General features: G+C 44.1%; 1 protein-coding gene across 1 annotated transcript in view; it reads right to left on the reverse strand.

Annotated features, from left to right (window-relative positions):
• The window catches only part of LOC146193376 (MAM and LDL-receptor class A domain-containing protein 1-like), a 204,074-nt gene that overhangs the window by 141,595 nt on the left and 39,251 nt on the right, over positions 1–23,228 (reverse strand). Inside the window, 8 exon segments of the mRNA XM_084600530.1 lie at positions 2,445–2,656; positions 8,677–8,757; positions 10,000–10,050; positions 10,176–10,272; positions 12,421–12,532; positions 15,111–15,258; positions 16,395–16,520; positions 20,189–20,270. Coding sequence (XP_084456656.1) covers positions 2,445–2,656; positions 8,677–8,757; positions 10,000–10,050; positions 10,176–10,272; positions 12,421–12,532; positions 15,111–15,258; positions 16,395–16,520; positions 20,189–20,270 — 909 coding nt within the window.

Consider the following 23,228-nt stretch of genomic DNA (forward strand, 5'->3'; position numbering starts at 1 on the left):
GTTGGTACTCCGTTGGGCGGCAGTGTCGGATTGCACTCTCGTCGTGTTGTCGTCGATGTCGTTGTGTGGAGCGGCGGTGAAATGGCTGCGTCGTCGTTAGTGGTCGTCGGCGGTGAAGGATGTTAGTCTTTTTGCCGTTGAGTAACCTAACCTCCAAAGGTTGCTCTATTTAGCTTCCCCTGCGTGGGCTTGGAGACAGTCCGCGCACAATTTCATCGTAGTTCCTGCCTGGCGACGCAAAGTGGGCCCTGTATGGCGATATAGACCTGAACCGACGGCTTGGTGGAGCAATCTCACCGCTACGCATATAGTTGTCGATATCTTGCGATCGTTCACGTGGGCGTGGTCGTGGAGCGTCGACTGCAAATCCACGGTGACCGATTCGTCGGTATGGGCAATAGCGCAGAATGTGGCCGGCCTCACCGCACTGGAAGCATAATGGCCGGTTGTTTGCTGTCGTCCAGGCGTCACACTTCCTGGGCTGGGGGCATTGGTAGGCTTGGCGGGCGGGGGCCAAGGGACGGTTTTCAGGAACAGGACGGTAGCGGCGAGGGCTCGGAAAGTCATCACTTCGGGGCGCAGGGCGACGTAATGCAGCAGCGTAGTTCATCGCTGTTGCCTCTTTCGCTGGAACAGTCGCAGCCGTCGCTTGAAGAACGCCCAGTGCCTGCTGGACTTCTTCACGGACGACGTCCGCGAGCGACGCCACCTGGGGTTATTGCGATGATGGTATCAATCGGCGGAGCTCCTCTCGCACGATCTCCCGAAGGAGGTCCCGAAGGTTCTCTCCGCTTGCAGATGCGTTGGGTAGTGGGTTGAGCAGTCCGGCTGAAGTGGTCGCTCGTAGTGGCGCATCCGGGTGGCCAACGTCTTCTCCATAGTAGACGCCTCAGTTTCAAATTCCGCAACGGTTTTTGGCGGATTTCGGACAACATTTGCAAAAAGCGATTCTTTAACGCCTCGCAATAAAAGTTTGACTTGCTCACCTTCGGTCATATTAGGGTCGGCGCGGAGAAAGAGGCGCTTCATTTCCTCAACATACGCCAGGACAGGCTCGTTAAGGAGTTGAAGTCTTGACTGAAGGAGGGCCTCGGCTCTTTCCTTTCGGATGACGCTTTAAAAGACACTCAAAAACGCTTCCTTGAATATCTCCCAATCCTTCATAGCTGCCTCATGATTTTCGAACCAAACTCGGGCATGTCCTTGAAGAACAAAGACTTGCCTGAGTTTCGCGGCGTCTTTCCAGCCGCTCAATTCTGCCGCAAGGTCGGAAAGATCCATCCAGTCTTCTGCATCTTCGTCAGGTTGTCCATGGAAGCAGGGGGGCTCACGGGGTTGAACGAAAACAACTGGTGCTGTAGGCTGGGCCATTGTCAGCGTCGATGCCTTTCGAGATCGAATGGGGTCCGGCAGTAGACCGTGTTCAGGTTGGAGCCATAGAAGCCAACTGATTCGATGGCATGTTGGCTGTTCCTCCAGGGTATGAGGAACAAGGCTGGGGTCTTAGCTTGAAAGATCAAAGGTAGCACCTTCAGCAGATGTCACGTAATAGAGACAAGGCCGTTGACACGAATAGAAGACACAGGTTTGATGGTATTGAAATTAAAGCTTTATTGGGCTGACTTGCGTCCGCAAAAGAACTAAGCAACTCGGCGGCGGCGATAGCAACAAACGTGCTCGTCGATCGTCGAACAAAGAATGGCCGTCACACTCGTCAACGCTCAGTTTAAAGGCTGCACAGAACAATCTAGATGACGTCGCAAGCTGCTACTAGTGCACCCTGGAACATTCTGGAAACATACGCAAGTGATCGGAATCTTCGAGACAGATCGCGGCGCATCTTTCGCGACAAAGAAATTGATAACGCGTCGTATCGCGACCACGAGCATGAACGAACACGGGATACAGAATTGATACGCGTGCCAGAATCACAGTGATAAGGCCGCATGCCGGCGGCTGTTAAAAAAAAAAACAAATACAGTTTTGAAGGTTTCGCGGCAACATGTTGGACTTGAGATCGCCTGAATATTGTCATCTATATATTAAAATAGGCTTGGAGTGAAATACAATGTTGCTCATAACATTAAGATAATTATTATATACGAAGATTTCTAGAACAAACCCTAGCGAAACATCTTCGAAACGTTTAGCATTGAGCTGTATGATCAGCCAATTTGAGCGCATTGTACTTGATCAGAAAAATAACTCTTAAAAAAGGCATGTGGGGACCTCTGAAAACAAAATGATCGACTTTTATTATAGCACATTGTAATTAATATCATCGATAGGTTTTAGCAAATGGATAAGAAACCGTAAGCACCATGTTATTCTCATCAATTTGTGTTAAAAGTAACTCATGAAAATTCAGCAGCAGACATTTATTACTTCTGCCTCTATTTACTGGATGGCACTTAAGTATTCCTTAGCAGTGTACTGCCTCCTACACTCACCCAAATGGACGGATAGGGCATCTGCTGGCGCTTCCAGACTCCTTTCCCTTCTGAGATTTTTTGATCTTGCAGTTGAAGCTGCACACCGCTGGACAGGTTTGGCAGGTAGTACCAGAGCGAGAGGCACTCATACCGTCTGGGCTCTCGAAGCACCATCGAGGTCCGGTTGCCCTGGATTCCAGGACTCTTGAACAGAAGGTAGTACCCTACGAATGTGTACAGGGAGCACGTTTTGCTGTCGGGGTGAAAAGTGTCGCACGTTTTGAACTCGAGAACTGCGTCTGGTTGAATTTGTAATTTTTCAGTAATCGCATGAACAATGCAACAGAGTTTCCATGAAGAGTTCAGGCCATGCGACATTTGGTACCACATCACGAGGAAAAGATATAGGCAGCACGCAGCTTGGTGTAAATTAATTGGTAAATGTTGTGATATACATCATTAATACAATATACCACTGTGCTCTTCATACAAATAATAAAGTATCTTCAAAAGGCCGCAAAACGACTGAAGAAACTTGCTAACAGCATTTCGTTCTTATCGGAGTTATAACGTGCAAATTCTACTATGCTTTCTTCACTGTTCGGATATAATTGCCGCAAGTCATGCTTTAAAACTTCCTCACGGGCATGCAAGGAACAAGATGTAACAAGACACCCTGTATGATCACCTTCATTGCTTGCATAACCTATCGTAGCAGTTTTCAGACGGCATTGCAGTTCACGCAGCCTCGCAGGTCTCGTCCTTGTCGGCGCCACTTAGTACGCTTTTGATGTGTAGGCGGGCGTATCCCAGAAACTACGACGGTTGGCTGTCGTAAATCCTCACAATGGCGCCCAAAGGTTTTCGAGAATAACATTGCGTGTCCCAACCACAGCTCCAACTGGCCATTGATACATGCAATAACAATCGCGCCACAGCGCTTCATGCAGAAACGCAATTACGGGGAGTCAAAAGTGAAAGGTCATTTTTTTCTTTTCACTGGTACAGCCCTCTTTCACATTTCCAGAAATTCGCTGTTAATATATAGAAAAAATTGTAACACCTGGTGTCTCCTGTACGCGGGCTACGCCCCAGTTACGCAACACGCACGCGCTATATCTTTCTCGACCTTCACCCAGGCATAAGATCGGGCAGGTGAAAACATTGCAACTGTGCACGCAGCTCCCCACGTGCGGAGAATGTGTAAGCATGCCAAATTTCGGAAACGGCCCACTAAAATTTGGAATCACCATTGAGTTGGCCGCAATTAAATACGATTAGGCACCAAATTTCATGAAAGTCGGTGACAAACACGTCGCAAACATGCTCTCACATTAAATAAATATTCTTATCATACCGATGCATTTAAGCATTCATTTCCTCCATCCGCCATCCGAGAATGGAACGAACTAGATTCTTCCATCACCCATGCGCCGACTTTAGCAACATTCGCTACAAAAAATGAAGCCACTATTTCTGCAGAGTAATGCCCTCAATGGATCCTTAAGGGGCTCTGATTATTTTTTTACATTACGCTTCACGTTTTCCTTAATTTTTTTACTAAACAGTTCATAAGCATTCGCGCAGTTTCGTTTCTCCGCTTAAGCAGTTCTTTAGTAATGATATAGCTATCTTCATATGCTGATATGATCACGTTTTGTTCGTCTAGGCGTCTACTTGTTACCTGCATGTTGTTCACTGCTAACACTACGGATTTCTTGTTAATAACATCTTCGAAAGCCGCTTGTGCATTCTCAGCCATCTGATATATTTGTATTGTCGGATTTACTTAGACATGGGTGTTATTGCCGTAATGTGTTCAATAGGACGTTCTGTGTGCCCACAGCCTGGGCCCCGTAAGGAGCCTGCATTATTGTAATAAAAATAATAAAAGTCGAAATTTTGCGGGACTACGGTTGCCAGTGTTTGGAAGTGATCCACCTATATTTGGATATTGCCGCGGCGTTGTTCGTACTACAGTTAGATTAAAAAGCAATTTTTTTTAAAGTTAGCTCGGGCGAAGCGAAATTTTGTATGTTCAGTGGGTGAAATGTCGGTGTTTTTCCACTCAAATTTGGAGGCACCTACTGAATGGAGGATGCTTGAATATGGTTAGACATTAATGTCGGTGAAATTCTGAGGAAGTCAACTTTTTGAGTTCCAGGAGGCCAAATTGTAGGGATTTGGAAGTCGAAACTGTAATTGCCCTACCCTAACCGGGTTACACATCAATGTTCGCTAGATTCTTACAAGGGAAACGTTTTGGCATCAAGTAGGCCAAAATTTGGGGCTGACCTACGAAAACTCAGAGGTCAGCTCTGAGTTGGCCACAGTCGGATTAAGTTGGGCACCAAATTTAGTAAAATCAAATTTGCGAGGTCCAGGGTACCGATTGTCGAGGTGCAGGGACACCTCAGGTACGCACTTTCGGTGGGCAACTTGCGGACACCTATTGTGGGCGCTATTTTCAACCAAGAGCCAATTAACACTCGCGCTATAAAAACTGCGGCTTGACTCACCCCGACACAATGGCAGGTGCATTCGCTGGCGTTTGCCTGAAGCCGTCGGCATGTACGCAGCGACGCTCCGCGGACACCTCTGGCATCGACAATGTTCCCCCTACTAAGTCACGGTGCAGTCTCATGACCAGAAGAGTATTCAAGGGCTCCGATACTGCTGTGCGTAGATTGAGTTGTTGCGTACTTTTAAAATCCCACAATAAACTTGGGGTACCAACCATGGAACTATCTACCCCTTCATTGTTGTGATCAAGTTTATGGGTTATGAGGCTTAATGCATCATAGCGACCTAGGCTGAGTGACGGCGCAGTGGACGGCTTCTGGATAGCTTTGGTCAAATTGGGTTCTTCAACCTGCGCTGACACCGCGTATTGCATGTGTGCTTGAGTTGGGCCTCCGTTGAAATGGGGCTGCCGCGGCTAGGTCAAATCTGGGATGCCAGACGCAATCGTCCAGTGCCCTAAAGTCTCAGACACCGCTATGAAGCGGTAATGAGTTCTGTAAACGCTCTTGTATATCTCGCACGGGCGGAAACTCGCCATCGCTAATATAGCCCAACGATTCGCTCGACATGGTTGCGACAGGATTAATTCTAATCTGTCCTGGGGGAAGCGACTCTGCGGTAAATGCGCGACAATTTCGGGGTGCAAGATCCCTGCGACTCGGCCGTGTTGCATACGGTAGTGGAAAGATGGCAGAATGGTGGCGATGCCTATGACCAACCCTCGCACACAGCCCCTCGTGCTGTGGCCTTCGTGAAGGCTGCTTGGTTATGGCTTTCATCAGTGTTTCAATATGTGTCTTTGAGATGCGTTTTAGGCTAAGCGAAATGTTCCGTTTGGCGGTCATAATGCTCCCGTCATCTTGTCATATGGTAGGCAATGAGCACCACCGGCATTGTGACAAAAAAAGGGTGCATCTTGAAATGCTGGCCGCATTGACATATCCACCTACTAGAAAAGCAAAATGCAAAAATCATTAAGACGTATTTTCTAATTCTCAACTGAAATTTTCTTCTGTTAGTTATCGCGACCACTTCCGGATCCACTATAGACCCCGGGAATCGCTATCTGGGAAAGCTTACCAGTAATTTAAATCAAAGTTTTCTCCGCCGCATGTTGAGGAAGCTCATTCGAGTAAAGTTCATCGACCTTTAGCAGCGTATTGATTGCATGTAACAATGCTCTACGTTGTTGAGTATATATGGTGGGTCGGCGCAGTAGTTCTCGTTGCTTTGAGCTCAATACTATATCAACTTTTGGTTCCGAACGGATGCAATTTTCAAACGAAGGCAAGCCTGATATCCACAAGTACACCATCTATTGGCCTCGAGATCGAGCAGAGTCGCCACCTTGCGGCTCAGCGGCGAAACCTACTTAGTGTGGATGCGTTTTCGCGTCGCGTGCCAACCCGCAGTGATTTACGCGCGCGCATAGGGCGTGTACAGGAGTTTTTTTGTATGTTTCGCAGTTCCTGTGAGCTTCTGCTTACCTATATGTATCTTGCAAAATAGACATGAACAGTGTATAACCCCACGCTTCATTAAAAAAAATATATATACTTGTCCGTATCGAGCATGTCATGCTTGGATAAGGACATCATCCATCGCGGTCTTCGGCGCTTGAGATCCTTTGACATGCAATGTCTCAAACGAAGTGGTACTGTCATTACCACCGTGTCAAAGCAAAACAGGTCGTTGCCGTCAATAAAAGTTAATGCAAACGCTCAGAAATCGCATATTCCCGTTTCTGTTTGGAATACCGCAGCTACTAAAACATACGCAACCGCAGACTGCTTCATATAGCAGAATGCAGTTTGAACAGACCACTTTATGCCTGCTATGCCGTCTGCATGCACGATAGAGTTGTGTGAGTACTTTGTGTTTTTTTCTTTTTTTTTTTTTTGCTTTTAAACCTCTGTCGCGGTGTCTCAATGCTAAGGGCGCTCGACTGCTGATTTCGAGAACGGGGGATTCAATCACAACCGTTTCGAAAGGCGCTCCTCTGCTGTGGGATTTGACTGCACAATAAACAATCCCACGTGGTAAATGTGGTGTTAATAATGAAAAAAAAAAAACGACACAAAAACCAGCCTCTGCAACCATCCGTCATAGCCGATGCCGCTTTCATGCGTTAAACCAGGGCCAATATGCATTTATTTTCTTTTATTTTGTTGTTGAAGCCTTCTATGCATCCGTAAAAGTTTTAGTGAGCACATTTTGCTTTAGAGAAATGCTCGAATGTTTGGGAAACATATTCCCTGCACCTAATTGTTACCCTAAATATTACATAATACACCTAGATCAAGGTATTTTACTGGTAGCCTATTATAATCATTATAATCCCTTTTCGTCCAAGTGCTGTCTTCCGACAAAACTCGTCATTTCTGACAGGGGGAGTAAAACAGCTTCATGCGGGCTTTAATATCAGTGTTATGCTCAGTTCGGGAATAAATACATTTTTATAGTCGCATGATAAGATGACCTCCATTTCTTTCAGAATAGTTTTATATCCGGCATCTGTTTTGGAAGCAACCCTAATAGTTTACATCGCATAAGATTTAGTCACTGCTAAATAATTAGTGATCAAGAAATTTTCAGCCTGTAAAATTGCTTCCCAGAACATGACAGTGCCCATGCGCAGTTTATAACGATGTCTTCGCAGCGAGTAATTCGTAGCCTGCACTTTAACGTTACTAAAAATTAATCGCTGATTATTGTAAATTCTGTCAAGTGTGTAAAAGCTCTCTCAAAGGGGGAAATTTACTCGCAGTGCAAAGCAAAATACTTACACTACTAATTTACCGTTATATATTAACATCACACACATCAGAAATCCCTTATACTTTCCTCGGTTTCAGGAAATTATTTACAGTTAGTGGCGCATGCATTAATACACTATCACATTCTATGACAGTGGCCGCAAAAAGCTTCTCGGCAAATTCAATCCACTCAGCGCTGTACACGTGAACAATCAGCTTTCTTGTGCGGTGAGGTTTCCTATGCAGTGTCGGCGTGATCTCATATTTGGAGAATACTTGTGCGTGGTTGTCTGGGCCAGAGTTGATGTGCACTCAGTCTAAAGCAACTCGCCATGCAGTGCGCTGCCAACGCTATATTGACCCTCCTTAATCCTCGAGTCAAGTACGATATAATGAACCAGGCTTTCTCGATTCAATCTAAATTACTGCAGGTCAGAGCACGAACCTTGTATCTGCGTGGGCTTGACACTAAATTCGCCGGTCTCACTAGCATGAGACACGTGCAAACTGATTAAAAGTCAATAAGAAAAACAAAGCTGTCATTAGGCAGGCCCAAGCATTAGGCGCGTGAGCGCGGTACAGCGCAAGAAACGTGCAAAGTAAATCTAGAAGACTGGTGGTTGCGTGCTTTGTTTTCCTAAAATCCGCTATTCTTCTGCAGCATTGGTGAAATCCTTGGATTTGTTTCTACAATATTGCAGAAATACTGCAGAAGACACGTTTTCATCGCCAACAAACCCGCCGTAAACTCGGAAGCAGACCTACGCAGCGTGCGTTTCTGCGAGCGCCGCCGGCTGCCGATCCACACTACCGGAGTGACGGTGGCGCCACCTCTAGGTCGATCTCGCGGCGAATAGCTGTGGTATCCGGAAAAGTGTCAGTAACTATGACCTCCAGATTCACCGTGCCACCGATGTTACGGAGGTGACTGTTAAGTTTCTTTATTTTCCCTGCTTGAAACTTACCATCCGGTGTCTGTGTCGTGTGGTCTCGGGGAAGCTTGTTGAAAGATCCGGCTCGCTCCACTTCAAACACTGCTTCTTCACCTGAGTCAAGAATAAAGATGTGTCAAGGAGACTAGGAAGCTGAAACCATTATTTTCGACCCTTGTCATTTCTAACATAATGCTATCCATGAAAAAACAAATTCCTGCATCAGTCCTTATTTATAAAGCATTCATCTTGATTTATTTATTCGGTACAACTGGAGGTCGCCACAAATGCCGCCTCTATTAAAATGCATATAATATTTCGGAGATCTGTAGTCCTGGCAACCAAGCTTTAGGAATTATTGAGCGCATTCAGGAAATTTTATGTGAGTATGCTTTGCTGCTATTATAGCACGTACTTGTAGCGCTACGATGCACTGATGTTTTCGCATTTCTCCACTCACATGTAACCGCTCATTAAACATTGCATACGGATCCTGTATCTATTACTCTTAGGAAACCTGCGTTACTTGTCGCATTTTGTTCGCCGGGAAAGTTAGCGTCATTATTGGAAATGCCCGTAGTGAAAACCTCACGGAATAAACTCTGTATAAGTTCATCTGGATGTGTAAATACAACATTCCTCTTAATTTGTTTCTGTGCAAGGGCCGCTTTAATTTCCAAGAAATATTTCAGACAACTCGTACCGGGTACGTCACACTATCAAACAATTTTTTTAAGAATACTTCTCTATAAACGCTTAAGCAGCATGGGCACTGACTTTTTACGAATTTGCGGATGTTGAACAAAATACAATCATTTAAAAGTATTAGACTAATAATCGCTTATATTTCTGGCTTATAGTCAATACTGGGGAAAACAGAGACGTCCGATCTCAGCGCCTTATTTTAAATTGTTCTAAAGGCAACTGAGCTCGGGGTACTGGATGAGAATAGACCTCGTCAAACCCATTTAAAATCAGATATCATAAACTGCAAATAAACTCCAAATGTATAAAATAGATGCTACAGCATAAATGAGCCTTCAGATTACTAGGATATACAGGCTCTTAGTACGCAACATAAACCTGACGTGACCTGGAACAAGACAAGGTTTAATTTGTCTCTCTTAAGGATGTTTTGTCATTCTCTGAGTCAGCAGCTTCTGATGTTACGAGAATATTCTTTCTCGATTTTTTGTTTGCATGATCAGTTCAAAGATACCAGTTTGAACCTGCGTTTAGCTGTCGTTTATAAGACTGCATCTCTTGCAGCGAAATGAACATCCGCAACGAAACTGCCGTCGCTCGATGACAGAAAAGGCATTTGAGATAATCGACGAAGTATAGCCCAATTCTTACCACTATCAGGTATTCTCCAGGGCAGGCATTCGTCCTCAAACGTGCATAAATCTTGGATAATAGAAAGAAAACAAAGTTTCGGTCTCCATTAGTAATTTCACAGTATGCCCAGGAAGGCGATAATAAAGCAAACTCATACATTCACTTCGTACTGTTGGCATAGTACAGGCACTTACTGTAAGGAGGACATTCACCATCGGTGAACTCTACGTCATCAATCATTATTCCGGAATCCCGCTTCACCCCCGTTGGGGCGATGCCTTCGAACACGAGCTGCGAAATAAGCAAATCTTTAGTAGAGTCTTCTGAACTGCTTATTTCATAGGCAACACAATCGCCGAAAATGAGGATTTATGAGGCGGAATTTATGAGGCGGAGCAGCATGCGCGGATGATATCGTGCTCCGCGCCACTAAGCGTACCAGGGCTACCACGCAGGGGGAAATGAAAGGAAAAATACCAGTTTTTAATGGGAGCACAGAAGGTGAAAAGGAAGTTCTCTTTATGGTAATAATGGTCTGGGAGAGCGGGAAACATCGAGCTTAATAATTTTTCGTTTTTGTTTTCAACAATTCTGTTCTGTTCTTTCGTCTTACGTCTCCTTCCACTAGCGTTCCAAATAGCTAATGCCCTCAGTAGTCCCAAAGTTCACAGTGCAGCTTTTGAAGCCATTGATGACGGCCACGTCGATATAAAATTGCACCTTTGCACAGTAAGAAATACATTTTAAATTCAAATGAGATTTAGGGCGTGGCATATATCACGCACTGAGCGTGCGAACACGCAACTCATTTTCCCCCATAGAATAATAAAACCATGTGCTCCTCGTCTGCTTTCTTTCCTTGCCTTTCATCTCCTCATGTCTATTCCCAAGTGCAGGGCAGCCACTCGGAAGCCTTTCTGGTTTACATCCCTGCCTTCCGTCTTCCTCGCTATCTAGTTATATTTTAAATTCCCGCCTATTATACTCTATTATATTATAATTCCGGAGTATCAGATAATCTGTGTTGGAGCACCCATATTGAAAGTATCTATTTAAAAGCCTATCAGAAGTTTTGTTTCCTGCGGAGGAAGTTGCCGAATGCGACTAGAGAAATTAAACTGATTGCGTACAATACATTCGTGCGCCCAATCATAGAGTACGGTAGTGTAGTGGGGAGACCACATTAAAAGGGTTTAAAACGAAAACTGGAAAAGATTGCAAAGGATTTCGGCACGTTTTATATGTTCTAAATACCAGCGCACTGACTGAGTCACAGAAATGCTAAAACAGTGTCAGTTAGAATCACTAGAAATGAGAACAAAGCAGAAATTGAAACTTTTTTTTCTGATAATGAATGATAAAGTAAAAGTTAATAAACAACACTATGTTACACGTCCTCTGAAGTGTTGCCCACGAAAAAATCCCTGTAAAGTATTGGAACCTATTATTGCACGTACTGATATATATCGCTACTCTTTTTTTCCCGATGCAGTAGAAATCTTTAACCAACTGCCAAGCGATTTCGTGAACCAAACAGAAGTAGAAAAATTTGAGGTAGGTGTCAAAACGTTCTTGGAGCATTACATGCAAATCTCTAATTCTGTTGTATAGAGCGTATTTTGCCGAAGAGAATTGTACTTGTATTCTATGTGTTTCCCTCCCTGGTAATGACCCTCATATAGAGGGTTAACAGTATGGATCAATATATAAATAAAAAACATTTAGCGCCTAGAAAAAGGCTACTTTAAAGTATGGTAGGACAGCCCACCATCTTGTGGCCACCTGTCTAGAAACAATTTCCTATTCTTTCAAAAGGCCGACTTTGCTCACTGCGGCTATTAACGGTGATCTCTTAAGATATATAACATACTTGGCGTGAGACTTTCAGGTTTAATGGCATACTGAGTTCCCGCTTGCGAGACGTTGTGTCATGCAAATCATATCTTTGCCGCCAATAGTATATTGCTATTTGTATCCTTATATATCTCAGCGACAGAAACAAAGCAACCATAATTGCAACTATTGTTGACCAACATGTACACACATTCACCATTCATACATATTTTTTAAACTCGGTTCGTCTGTCACCATTCTCTGTTATTTGGGACTAATACATAAAGTTCTTCAACAATATGAATTATATCGTCGCATCGAAACGAGCAGGCGTGAAAAGATTCAATATTGATTAGAAATTTAAGATGCTTTATCCAAAAGTACAGCTGACGTTTTCATAAACGGCATCTTTTTTATTATTGTAATGCTTTCAGAGATGCATGTGATTGCAATACAGGATAATATTTCAAGCATATCAGTTATTATCAGTGCATATTATCAAGCATATCAAGCATATCAGTGCTTAGCGTATAAATTCTCCAAACAGTACGTATTCAGTCCAGGGAAGCTTGAGGAAAAAACAAAATAAAAGTGGTGGTTACTAACAGTCCAATTGGTTTTCGAAGAGATGGTCACTGTGCGAGCAACCCACAATCCGTTTTCTACGGCTGTGTACAAGGAGAGGAGCGGATCTCGTAGAATGGTTTCTTTCGTGAACCTGTGGAAGAATCCAAAATCAAAGGAACGTCACAAGTCATATCCAACGAGCAGGTCATGAAGGTTTAAGGATTGCGTATGCTATTCAAACAAGCACACATATGGTAAGAGCATTACAAAAGAAGAGCTATGATACCAAGTGATTATTTCACGAATTCCACCCGCCCCAATTAAGACACGGCCTGAAAATGGTATTAAAACAACGCAAGATAACACTACAATTCGGTATGCATTTAAAAACCTGAGGCGTATGTTTTTCTGCTTGCTTAACGATTTTCGCTAGAATCATTAGGCGCTTTAAGAGCAGATGCTTCAACGCTTTTAACATGGCCCTTTCGCTCCGCGTTTTTTTAAAGTTGTTTTTGTAAATTTGTGGAATGGTAATACAGCTTATAGGAAACAAAACGCGCCGTATCTGTCATACATCTCGATTAATACTTTCACCGGGCTGTAAAAAACGAGAGCAGGGTGAGAGTCAAGAAAGAAAAATAGAAACGTTGGGGAGGACTATGGCTCAATTTCAACTACGCAGGGATCTTTTAGTGCGATGCTATAATTCTTCCAAGCAGAACCGTGAAGGTCATCTAGCTGGCTGATTTGCCTTGAAAATAAAGGAGCGTAAGGGTTAGTCATATGACGCGTCGAGCGCCAGCTGCTCGCGTCGGCTTTCTGAGGAGGAGTACTGAGGCTATTACTGAGGCTATTTCATAAGTTCTCGTAACTTCAACTGCAGCTGCGCTGAATCATGTGATACGCGAAAGCCCACGGGGCCTAATCATGCGGTAATGGCGTTTGGTACGAATATAGGAGTGCGCTGTCTAGCTGCTGCGAAAAGCCATGAAGGTAGAGGTTAGAGCAGGGCGCGGGTCGCAATCGTCAACGGTTCAGGGCAGACGCTGGGCTACTTCCGACGATCATCACGCTAGAGAGCGGCACGAAGCTGTATTGGCGAGGACGATAGCAAGGCAGCGCTGACGAAACAGAGGAAGAGCGGATATTCTTTCTTCATTATTGGGGTCACTGGGAAAGTAAATGTCTGGCCCATGTGGAGCAATATAATTTAATAGTCAAGCCAAACCATGTCCAACCGTACCAATCGAGCTATTATTGCTCGACACACTATGCTTCACCGGGTTGAAAATTAGAAGTTTTTAGGGCTTTTAGCGAAAAATGCGTGTAGTATCAGTACCACTTCTAGGTGGACACCTACCCTTACAATTAATGGTATACAGTGGGGGGTGCATGTGTCGTCGGTTCAAATCATTGTCGCTGACTATCCACCAACGTGACTAAGAGATAGATGATAAATGAGGTGACCAATGCTACGCACAATACTGAACGCTGCACGAAGAAAGGCTGCGCCATTATTTTTGTTACGAAATACACGTGCGTATGGTTTCCTGCAAATTACAAGTAATGCCATGCTCCTTCCCGACAGTTCTGGGGTACGGCGGCAGCTTTGCGCACGAGCCCAGTTTCTTTTCGCATGTAAGTAAATGATTTCAGTTTATAGTAGAGGGTTTCTGTCGGTCAGCAGTGTGTGAATTATAAATTAAAAAAAAAAGAAAAAAATACGACGAAACATACAGTATATAGGCGGAAAAGATATTTTGAGACTCCTACTTTTTACTAGTTTCAAACCGGAGCCGAAACGCAGAGAAAGCGTGCTGAAGTGTAAGTTACGTTCATATCGACAGCTATTATTATCATTCGAGTAGTTGATGCTTTGAGTGACGGGTCCAAACGACGACATTGTAGGAAGCGTAAATTTGACAGATATTTCCAGAGATCTCCACGAGTAGCTCAAGATATTTTGCTTAATTTAATTTCCCTTGTTTCCTTTTATTGGTGCCCCTTAGAGCTGATGTTTAGGTACAAAACGTTGTGGCGCCATTCTTGCAAAGGCGATCATAGCAAAATATGTCCCATATTATTCAGCAGGAAAATCCTTCGTATTTTGTTAAAAGAAAAATATATTCTAAGATTGGCTTCCGTGTGATGGAGAATGCTGCCATTGCGAATGACGAAGCACATTGAAAGCACAAGAAGGAAAATAATAATTTATGTTGCTAAAATATGAAGCATTAAAATACATGCTTACGCGAAATTTCGATCACGATGTGTAACATTATTCCGGACTGCAGAAAGCGCATTAAAACGAAAGTTCAATGAAAGGCTAACCGGTATTCCGAACTACTTTTACGTATATCTTTACACTTTTGAGTACAACTCTTTCAATAAAATGCCAATCACTAATACCTGGGGAACTGAAACCATATATTTTTGTCGGGTGGCTTGTACAAAGCACTCGGGATTTAAAAAACTTTGTACCGCTTCCATTCTCGGACCTACCTACATAAAGATCGCGTAGGAAATGTACCTACTAGTGAAGTGGTCATACGACGTCTTTAAGTAAAGAGAGAATTCCGGAAATAAAAACTTCTGGATTGCCAATACATATTTTTACTAAGTAAGAAGGATATATAGCTGTGGAAAACAGTTATTTTGCTTTTTACGAATCCCGAGAGCGACCAAATCAATTTCTACAACAGTATTCTATGTATTATTATTGGACTCACTTGTACACGTTCAGCTGGCTTCTGACGCCTCGGCCACTCCACCAGAAAGTTACGCAGGTGGCGTCGGTTGGACGCCGCGTCTGCATGAATACCCTGGAGACTGGATGATGGGACTCCACCCCAGTCGTGTTGAGGTACAAGTACCGGCCTGGAGAAAATTCGCGAAACGAACGGTAGAAAGTTCTGTCAGAATATTCCTCTCAGGTGAGCCGTGTACGTTTTGGACGATACCCATTTGAACTTAGCAAAGAATTCCTACTTAAACACCCCTAACTTTATTGTATTCACACTCTTTCCGCTTCACGATGTTCGGTTACCAGAAGCATTCATGTCCCAAAGGAATCGATAAGGCATTCTCGTCACCGTTGTTCGTATACCCAGAAGATTAATGCACTGTTGTTAAAATAGGCGGAAATGAGTGCAGATTCATACAGGCCGCACTTCAAAAATGCAGAAAACTTTGACTAGAATTCTAATATCATGAGACAGGGGGTAGCGGAATTGCACAAACTCTTCAGCTTAGGACTATAGGGCGCTGCAGTTTTACCTGTACATTTGGCGCCACTGTAGAGGTCCTGCATTAAATGGCGCAGGTTTAACCCTAACTCACTGCGTTCATAACGAGCTAAAACAACCGCTGCAGTGAATGTGCACTTTGTAAATAGTCTGCGTGTGCGGCCTTTCTGCACATAACCACGTGTAATTATATCAAGCATGCAAAAAAGTAAGCTGCGCTCGCTGAGTAATTGCGATGCGCGACTATACTGCACCCGACTACCCCAGACCGACCGCTGCCCATTCGGATTCACAGCCATCTTTTTTATTTTTTTGTAGAAGCAACAGAAATTATGGTCACTCTTTGTTCATTAATAGGATTCATCGATCTCTCTCTCAAGGCTGGCTAACTTTAAACACACACCGGGAAGACTCGCGCATTGCAGCTGCGATATCGCACTTAGTTTTAATTACCCGCCGGAGGCCACGTGATATTGACCTCAGCCCATCACAACGACGGCACAAGCGTTAGACAATTTTGCATGGCTGGGAACCTCCGGAGTATAGCTTTTGAGCAAATAGTGGTTTTGGGGAAAACTGTTGCGACGTGCATCCGAAACCTATGTCCTCTGCTACAGGGGATGACGTACAGCACACCCACAAATAGTAAAACACGCGAAGCCGTAGAGCAGCTGAGAGGTGCCACTTACAAAGCAACGCTCTTTATTCGATCGCAATTTCAATCAATCAGCAGCCTGCAAGGCGCACTTAGTTAAAAGCAGCGCCCACCTTCCAGACTGTTGAGCGTGTGATCTGGAACTCCAAAAAGTGCGGCAGGACGTGGTTGCCAAAACCGGAAGCTGTTTGGAGCTGATATTGCCGTGCAGGGAGAGCCCTCCTCCCACGAGCAGAAGTCTAATCGAGAAAAGGTGAGAAATAATTTGTTAGTAATTCTACCGCATCAAATCAGAATTGTATCTAGTGGTAGCAAAGCAAAACACATATATTTCCAAGGTAGCCATTGTTACAGATCCTCACCTCAGACTACCTCTGCGAATGTATCCTTGATGTAGTACAAGTTACCACTATAAAGTGTGTAAACTGCTAGTACTATGGCTGTGGCAGCCAGAAAGCTAGGATGATGTCCTGAAATCTTCTGGTGGACTTGCTGCATGAGCTCCAGAGGAGACGCCTAACTCCATAAGAAAGGTGTCACACAGTTCTGCGCAAAGCCAAATGCTCCTCTTAAGTGGTTTGGAACCGCCCTATATAGCTCCGTGTTCTTTGAATATATTGCGCCACTCTTGCTCACGTGGGTATTCACAAAGCTTCGGACTGCAATGCAGCTCGCGTCATTTTAATATAGTCGTCGCTTTCGATGATACAGGGACTCAGAATAAGTGTCTACTGCTAATCTTAAGGGCAAGATAGACTTCGTTTCTCACGGTGGCCACAGCTCTGTAAAGAACCTATGATATTTACACCTGTGAAACTTCCTTTAATCGTTGCTGGCCTAGCCTGTCCTTACTAGCCGTAGTAAATGCGGGCTTTTTTTTTTCTTTTTGGACACGGAGTTAATGCAGTAAGCACGTTAAATGTTTTTCTTGCAAGCTGAATCTTCGGATGACACCAAATTTGGTTCACAAAATACCTCAAAATATGCGCCTCTATGGTTCAAATGAACGAAGCAAATCAAGTTATACTATTTTTATCTAAGCAGAAATAGCGCGACCATCAATTCCCCATTTTGTACAAAAGCTGGTGTAGGCATAGCGTTAGCAAGTGTCATTGCAAAGCTCTGGTTTTTGTATGGGCTGTGCGAGGTCACGAGGCCACATTACGAGCTGAATTAAAAGTCACGGCCAAATCGGGCATCTCTTTTGAGATAGGCACCAAATTACCAGCTACCCTTGGACACCGCGGCATACAAAGGTACTTCTCGTTTAGTAGCGCGGTTTGGCTAAAGCAGGGATTTATACTGGGTGTCCACGCTAACTTTAGCCAAGTTAAAAATCAAATCCTTTGATATATGACGGAGAAATCACTTGTATACAGCTGTCTATCATCTGGAGCACCACTGGTAATTTTTTATTTTTCAATTAACTAATTATTAGATAATGTTTCTCATTTACTAAGTAATGCCTTTAGACAATAATTGTGCTTTGTAATGTTGAAGAAAGAGCACCTTCTGAAACCCCCATTTTATTTATTTCGAATAAAGAACGCCTCACATATAATCGTTTTTCCCAAATGTAAAGAAAGCCCGCGGAATACAAAAAATATCACGTGACTAACGTATTCGTGCGCCACGATTGTAGTGCTCTGAAACGTAGTGTGAGTGAACGAAATTATCTGCGGCCGTGACTCGGTAGCCGAGTCCCAGCGATACGCTGATAAGTTGGCCATGATTACAGCCAGTGGGGTAAGCTCGCTGCGACTTGCGCTGTCACGTGCGCTAAGTGCATTAGGCGGGCGAAGAAACCAACGCAGTGTTATCGGCCTGCCGCTGCAACGGGGTCGTGAAGCCAAGGCCGTAGCTGATTTCGTTCACTCAAGCTGAAGGTTGAGAGCAGCACAATCCAGTCACGTGAATTTTTTTTATATTTCGCGGGCTTTCTTTACAGCTTGAAAAAACGATAAGCATGAGGCTTACTTTATCAAAAATAAATAAAAGGGGGGTTTCAGAAATTGCTCTCCAACTGCAAATATTTATTGTGTAAACGCTATAGTCAGTAAATACAAACAATATCTTAATAACGAATTCATTAATTGCAAAATACAAAATTTCGGTGGTGCGCCATTTTGCTAGTAGCTGTATACAAGTGGTGTCTCTGGCCTACCTCAAATGTCATTTTTTTAACCCTTGGCTAAAGTTAGCTTGGACACCCTGTATGTCTGCTTCGGGTGGACTTTCATTAATGCGGTAGCTTATCACTGCATATGAGTGATCACCTGTGAGAGAAGAGAGGCAAAAATGAAGAGATAAATGATAAAGCGATCAAGAGTCATGACAGTGTTTTTCGCAAAAAAAAAAGGATAAGTAAGATGAGGCGCTGACGAAAACCCTTTTGTCTGTCGCATCATGTTGTTAAATGAAGAGCTTAGCAGTCATCCTAATTTTTTTTCGCCTGCACATCGCGTATTCCGTTTTCGTTGAATACAGGGAGAGATAGAGAGGAAAAATATTTATCCATGCGTACCGAATATAGCTACAGCAGTATGAAGTTTTAGTATGTGATTGGCTCTGACATTTAGTAAACATTGTGCACTGCAGAGACAACTGGAACAGGTGAATTAACCAGGATATAACAGAGCGCCTATTCAGGACCGCCTGGTTGGCTTCTAGCCAGGTAAAAAAGGAAATTACAAGCACCTGACATGTACCGCTGAGCACCCTCTGCGCTTCATCTGCGTTTTCAACCTGTTCATTTATGTCGCCAATTAGCTGATCTTTCTCAAGCCGCGGTACATTAGTGGCGCGGGAGGAGTGTGACTTTGGACTCAATTTTACTATTTGTCGTCTTACTCCACTTTTCTTCGTTAGGCACTCAAAAGCGCAGACCAGTCGCTGTCTGAATAAAAGGCTTAGAGAGCGCGTTTATATAATTGGAGGGGGATATCGGGCAGCATTTATAACTACTGTACAGCCAACGAGTTGAAAAAGCCAAGTCCAATAAATCTGCACCGCTACCGCTACGCTACAGGAGGTTTCTAAAGGAATAAGGATAGGAAATATCGGAAATCGCAGGCATCACCACTCCTTGTTTTCCACAATCACGCCATTTGTTCAATTTGTTTCACAGATGGATCCCGGAGCCATCTCTTTATACGACTAGGTAAAATGACTAAGTTGAAATTTCAGTTCTTAGTCAGTGCTCTGTACTGCTCGCTGCTCTTCACTATGCGTCTTCTGTAACAGTGTAGTAGACTTCCCAGTCCTTATCATCGGACAGCCAAGAGAGCTTCGGCATTACTGGTCTACCGGCCTCCAGCAATATAACCTACAAGACGAGTCTTATGACCGGAGTTCCAATAATTCGTCGTATGCCCGTTACTTACTCGTGCAGGATAAATCTATTTTTCGTAAAGGTTGTACCTATCGTATTTGCCAAACTTAACAGAGAAGTGAGGTTTGTTTGCCCTCTGTATTGTGGAGTCCTTAAACACTGTAAAACTCCAATGCACTAAAAGGCAAAGAGAAAGGCTTGTGTTTTCTAGCGTATATTAAAAGCTTAACGGATGTCGAAAGTGATTCGCACGACTAAGGAGCGAACCGCGTTAACTGGTCATTTCAAGAATTTTCGCGCTACGATATACACAGATACACAAGTGTGTATATCGTAGCGCGAAAATTCATGAAGTGGTAAACCAACTAGCCCCCATTGCTGTTTTGCTTAACTGGTCACTTTGCCAAAGACGACTATTCGGTTGACCGTGGTGTAATTCAAGGTGTTAGATACTTCTGCACACATCACAGGCCTGGACACGCCGAGTGTTTCTTTCATATTGGCCGTAATTATGAAAACATGAACTATAGAATCTTTAAAATTTAGTATATCTGTAAAGTGCTCCATTGCTTTTACCTCTTGGTGGGCAACGTCCAGTATCCAACTGTATGTCGTCCAGCGCCACTAGTCCACGGTCGAAGAACGCTTGTATCGTGACCTGTGATAGGGATATTCAGGTAAATATTGTGAATGTTTAGCAGTGATTGTCAGAAGCAGTCGTAATGTCAAGCATATTTTGCAGAAGCACAATGCCAAGGTTCATTGGGAGGTACCTGTAACAGTAATTACTGCACTATCAATCACAGCACAGTGGTCTATTGGAAGAAACAGACTGCGGAAAGGGATGATGGTTCTAAACCTCCTAAAATAGCCCTTGACTGACCACGTATTGGCCGACAAATTAGACGGAGACTCTAGTAATAACGTTTTCGGGGCCATTTAGTCCACATTACATGCGCACGCCTGCAGGCTCTGGTTTCAGTGCCACGAGGTTAAGGCATGAATGTAGCTTCGCTAAGAAAGTGAGGTAGTGTGACGATTTCCCCAGAATCAGAGAGGTAATATCGATATAAATAAAAACACGAGAACAGGTTTGACAACCTCACACACCAAGTTTCAAACACTACTATGCACTCCCAACCAAGTTACCTTTTGATGCCCGCTCCGTTCTCCCCCTCCTAAGCATCCCCTTTGCGGAAAAGTACACATGCCCTCATCCCGCCGTGCACTTATCCCCTCCCTAATAACTTAAGTAGACCGGAGGGAGTATCCTTCAAAAGGATAAGGGCTGGGGCGGCCCTTATCCCGTCGGTCAAGTGTCGATAGGACCCCCAAGACATAGAACCAACCACCTGCACGAAATGTTCTACACCGACTGCAGAGGTGGATGTTCGCCACTTGCTGTGGACTTGTGCAGGGACGCGGGCGCCAAGGACACGGATTCTCCACGAAGTGGGACTGTCGGCGACGAGAGAGGAGGATTTCTTAAAGAGTAAAACATTCAGCACTAAAAGCCAAAACATTCTCCAGTTTCTGGCAGAAAACGAGTTGCACGACTTTCTATAGTATGCCTTATGGCAAGTTAGCGAAAACATTAAAGATAGCTTAGTTTTCTATGCCTGGATATACCTAGCGAAGATCAGTGACTACCTCGGTATCAGAAGAAGCTCATTTCTCCCGTATTCTGCGCCTTTCGTGAGCAGCTAAACTCTCCTTGGCTTCCATGTCGAGCGTGCCTAAGTTCACCGTCGTTCCATAATTCGTTTACAGGAAAGGCGCAGCATATTTCACTCGTGGAAGGCAAGAAGCTCCGCCCGACGACAATGGAGTGCACTCGTTCCCGCTTGGTCTTCATAGATGACGGCAGATGGGCAACGTAACAATCTTGGCGTCACCCTAATTGAGTGACTTGATTATTTTAGTTGTTGGTACTTTCAAACTGCGCGCCAAACGCAGTATCTCTCACTCGCGGATTCCCGCCATCATCCTCACGGTAGACAAGCGCAATTATGAAGAGCGTTTCACTGCTCGGGGCGTGGCACGGCGGTGAAACGCTCGGCTGGGGATTGAAGGAATGGAGGTTTGATTCCCGGATGGAGAGTAATTCTTTTTTTGACGAAGGGGAGTCGCACACCTCTTAAGCGTTGCTAGGCAGTCCTCGTTAAGCTGCTTGTTGCATGTAACGGCATTCGGTTTCGTCCATGCGCAGAATATGGCTTTTTCAGCATACGGGCCCACGCGAAGCTTCGCTCTTACCCTTCTAGTGAAGCTTTTTCGCTTCAATAATAAAAAAAGAAACACGTAAACTCAGCACTGGAGAGCATGTTGTTAGCTCCGTTGCGCAACTTTCTTCAAATTATTTTGCTCTCGAAACTATATTGCGTGCCATGCCGCGCTTCGATGATACCACGGGCTTGTGCGCAGAATCACTGCACCTTAAATGAAAATCTAGATCATTCCATTGCAGTTGCAAAAACAAATTTAGGTAGCTAGACATAATTCACATATTTCGTAAAAAGTTAGTAATTGTGTGCTGTGCGATGTCAGTGCACGTTAAAGAACCCCAGGTGGTCGAGATTTCCGGAGTCCTCCACTACGGTATCTCTCATAGCCTGAGTTGTTTTGGGACGTGAAACCCCGCAAACCAAACTAAACCAAACCAAGTTAGTAATTACTCAAGTTTCCCGCCTTTCGTCGCAAATTTCTTAACGTTGTAAAAGAGATTGTTTAAACGTTTCGTCATGTTAAAGGAACAAGAGCATCGCTGATCGCCACTGTCCTGGTTCGAAAAACAATTATAGGAAAAAATCCGGTCTGCTATATTTCCTAGGCAGGCGTTTCGTGATCGTCTTTTTGGTTTTGTATTTGAATGGAAGTTAAAAAAGTAGACTTTTAATTTCAGATTGAAAAACGAGCCGCATATTGGAAGTTATTGCTCATAGAAAGTGAAGAAATGTTTTCCTCCCATGTCTCGCGGGAGGGGCAATGGCAGATGAGGAGGAAGTGGAGCTGTTTTGTGATGCTGCTCGCTAGTATTCTAGTTGTGGCTGTGTTGTTGCGGCTGTTTACACCTTGAGCACATCACCAGTATCCTTAATCAAGCACCCTACATTACAGCAGCAGCACGCATATCTTATCGAACAAGCCATCCGCTTCAAGTTGCGCGCCCGCGCGCCCGGACCACCACTTTCACTGCTTCATTGTTCTTCTGAACCGCCACAGACTGGAACGGCCTTCCCCACGAAATCGCTGCTACTACTTGCCCATCTTCGTTTTTGCAAATTGCATCAGGCCATTTTTGTCAAACATTATTTACCATTATACTTACTCTTTGTATAAGAAGGCCACCCCTCATGTAATGCCCCCACGGGGAACTTTAAGGTAATAAATTGAACTCAACTAAACTGAACTGAAATGCCAGTTTCATCACTTTCAACTCACCATTCTTGGACACATAGTTGACGCCTCTGGAGTGAAACCTGATCCGGCTAAAAATTAAGCCGTAAAAGACTTTCTCCATCCCTAGCCTTCAAAGGATGTGCGCAGCTTTGTGGGCGTCTGCTTTACTTTCGCCGCATCAGAAAAGATTTTGCCCGTATCGATTAAAGGGCCGACT

This window comes from Amblyomma maculatum, chromosome 4, assembly GCF_055883805.1.
Source record: "Amblyomma maculatum isolate TAMU_Amacu chromosome 4, ASM5588380v1, whole genome shotgun sequence".
In the NCBI taxonomy this organism is placed as follows: Eukaryota; Metazoa; Arthropoda; class Arachnida; order Ixodida; family Ixodidae; genus Amblyomma; species Amblyomma maculatum.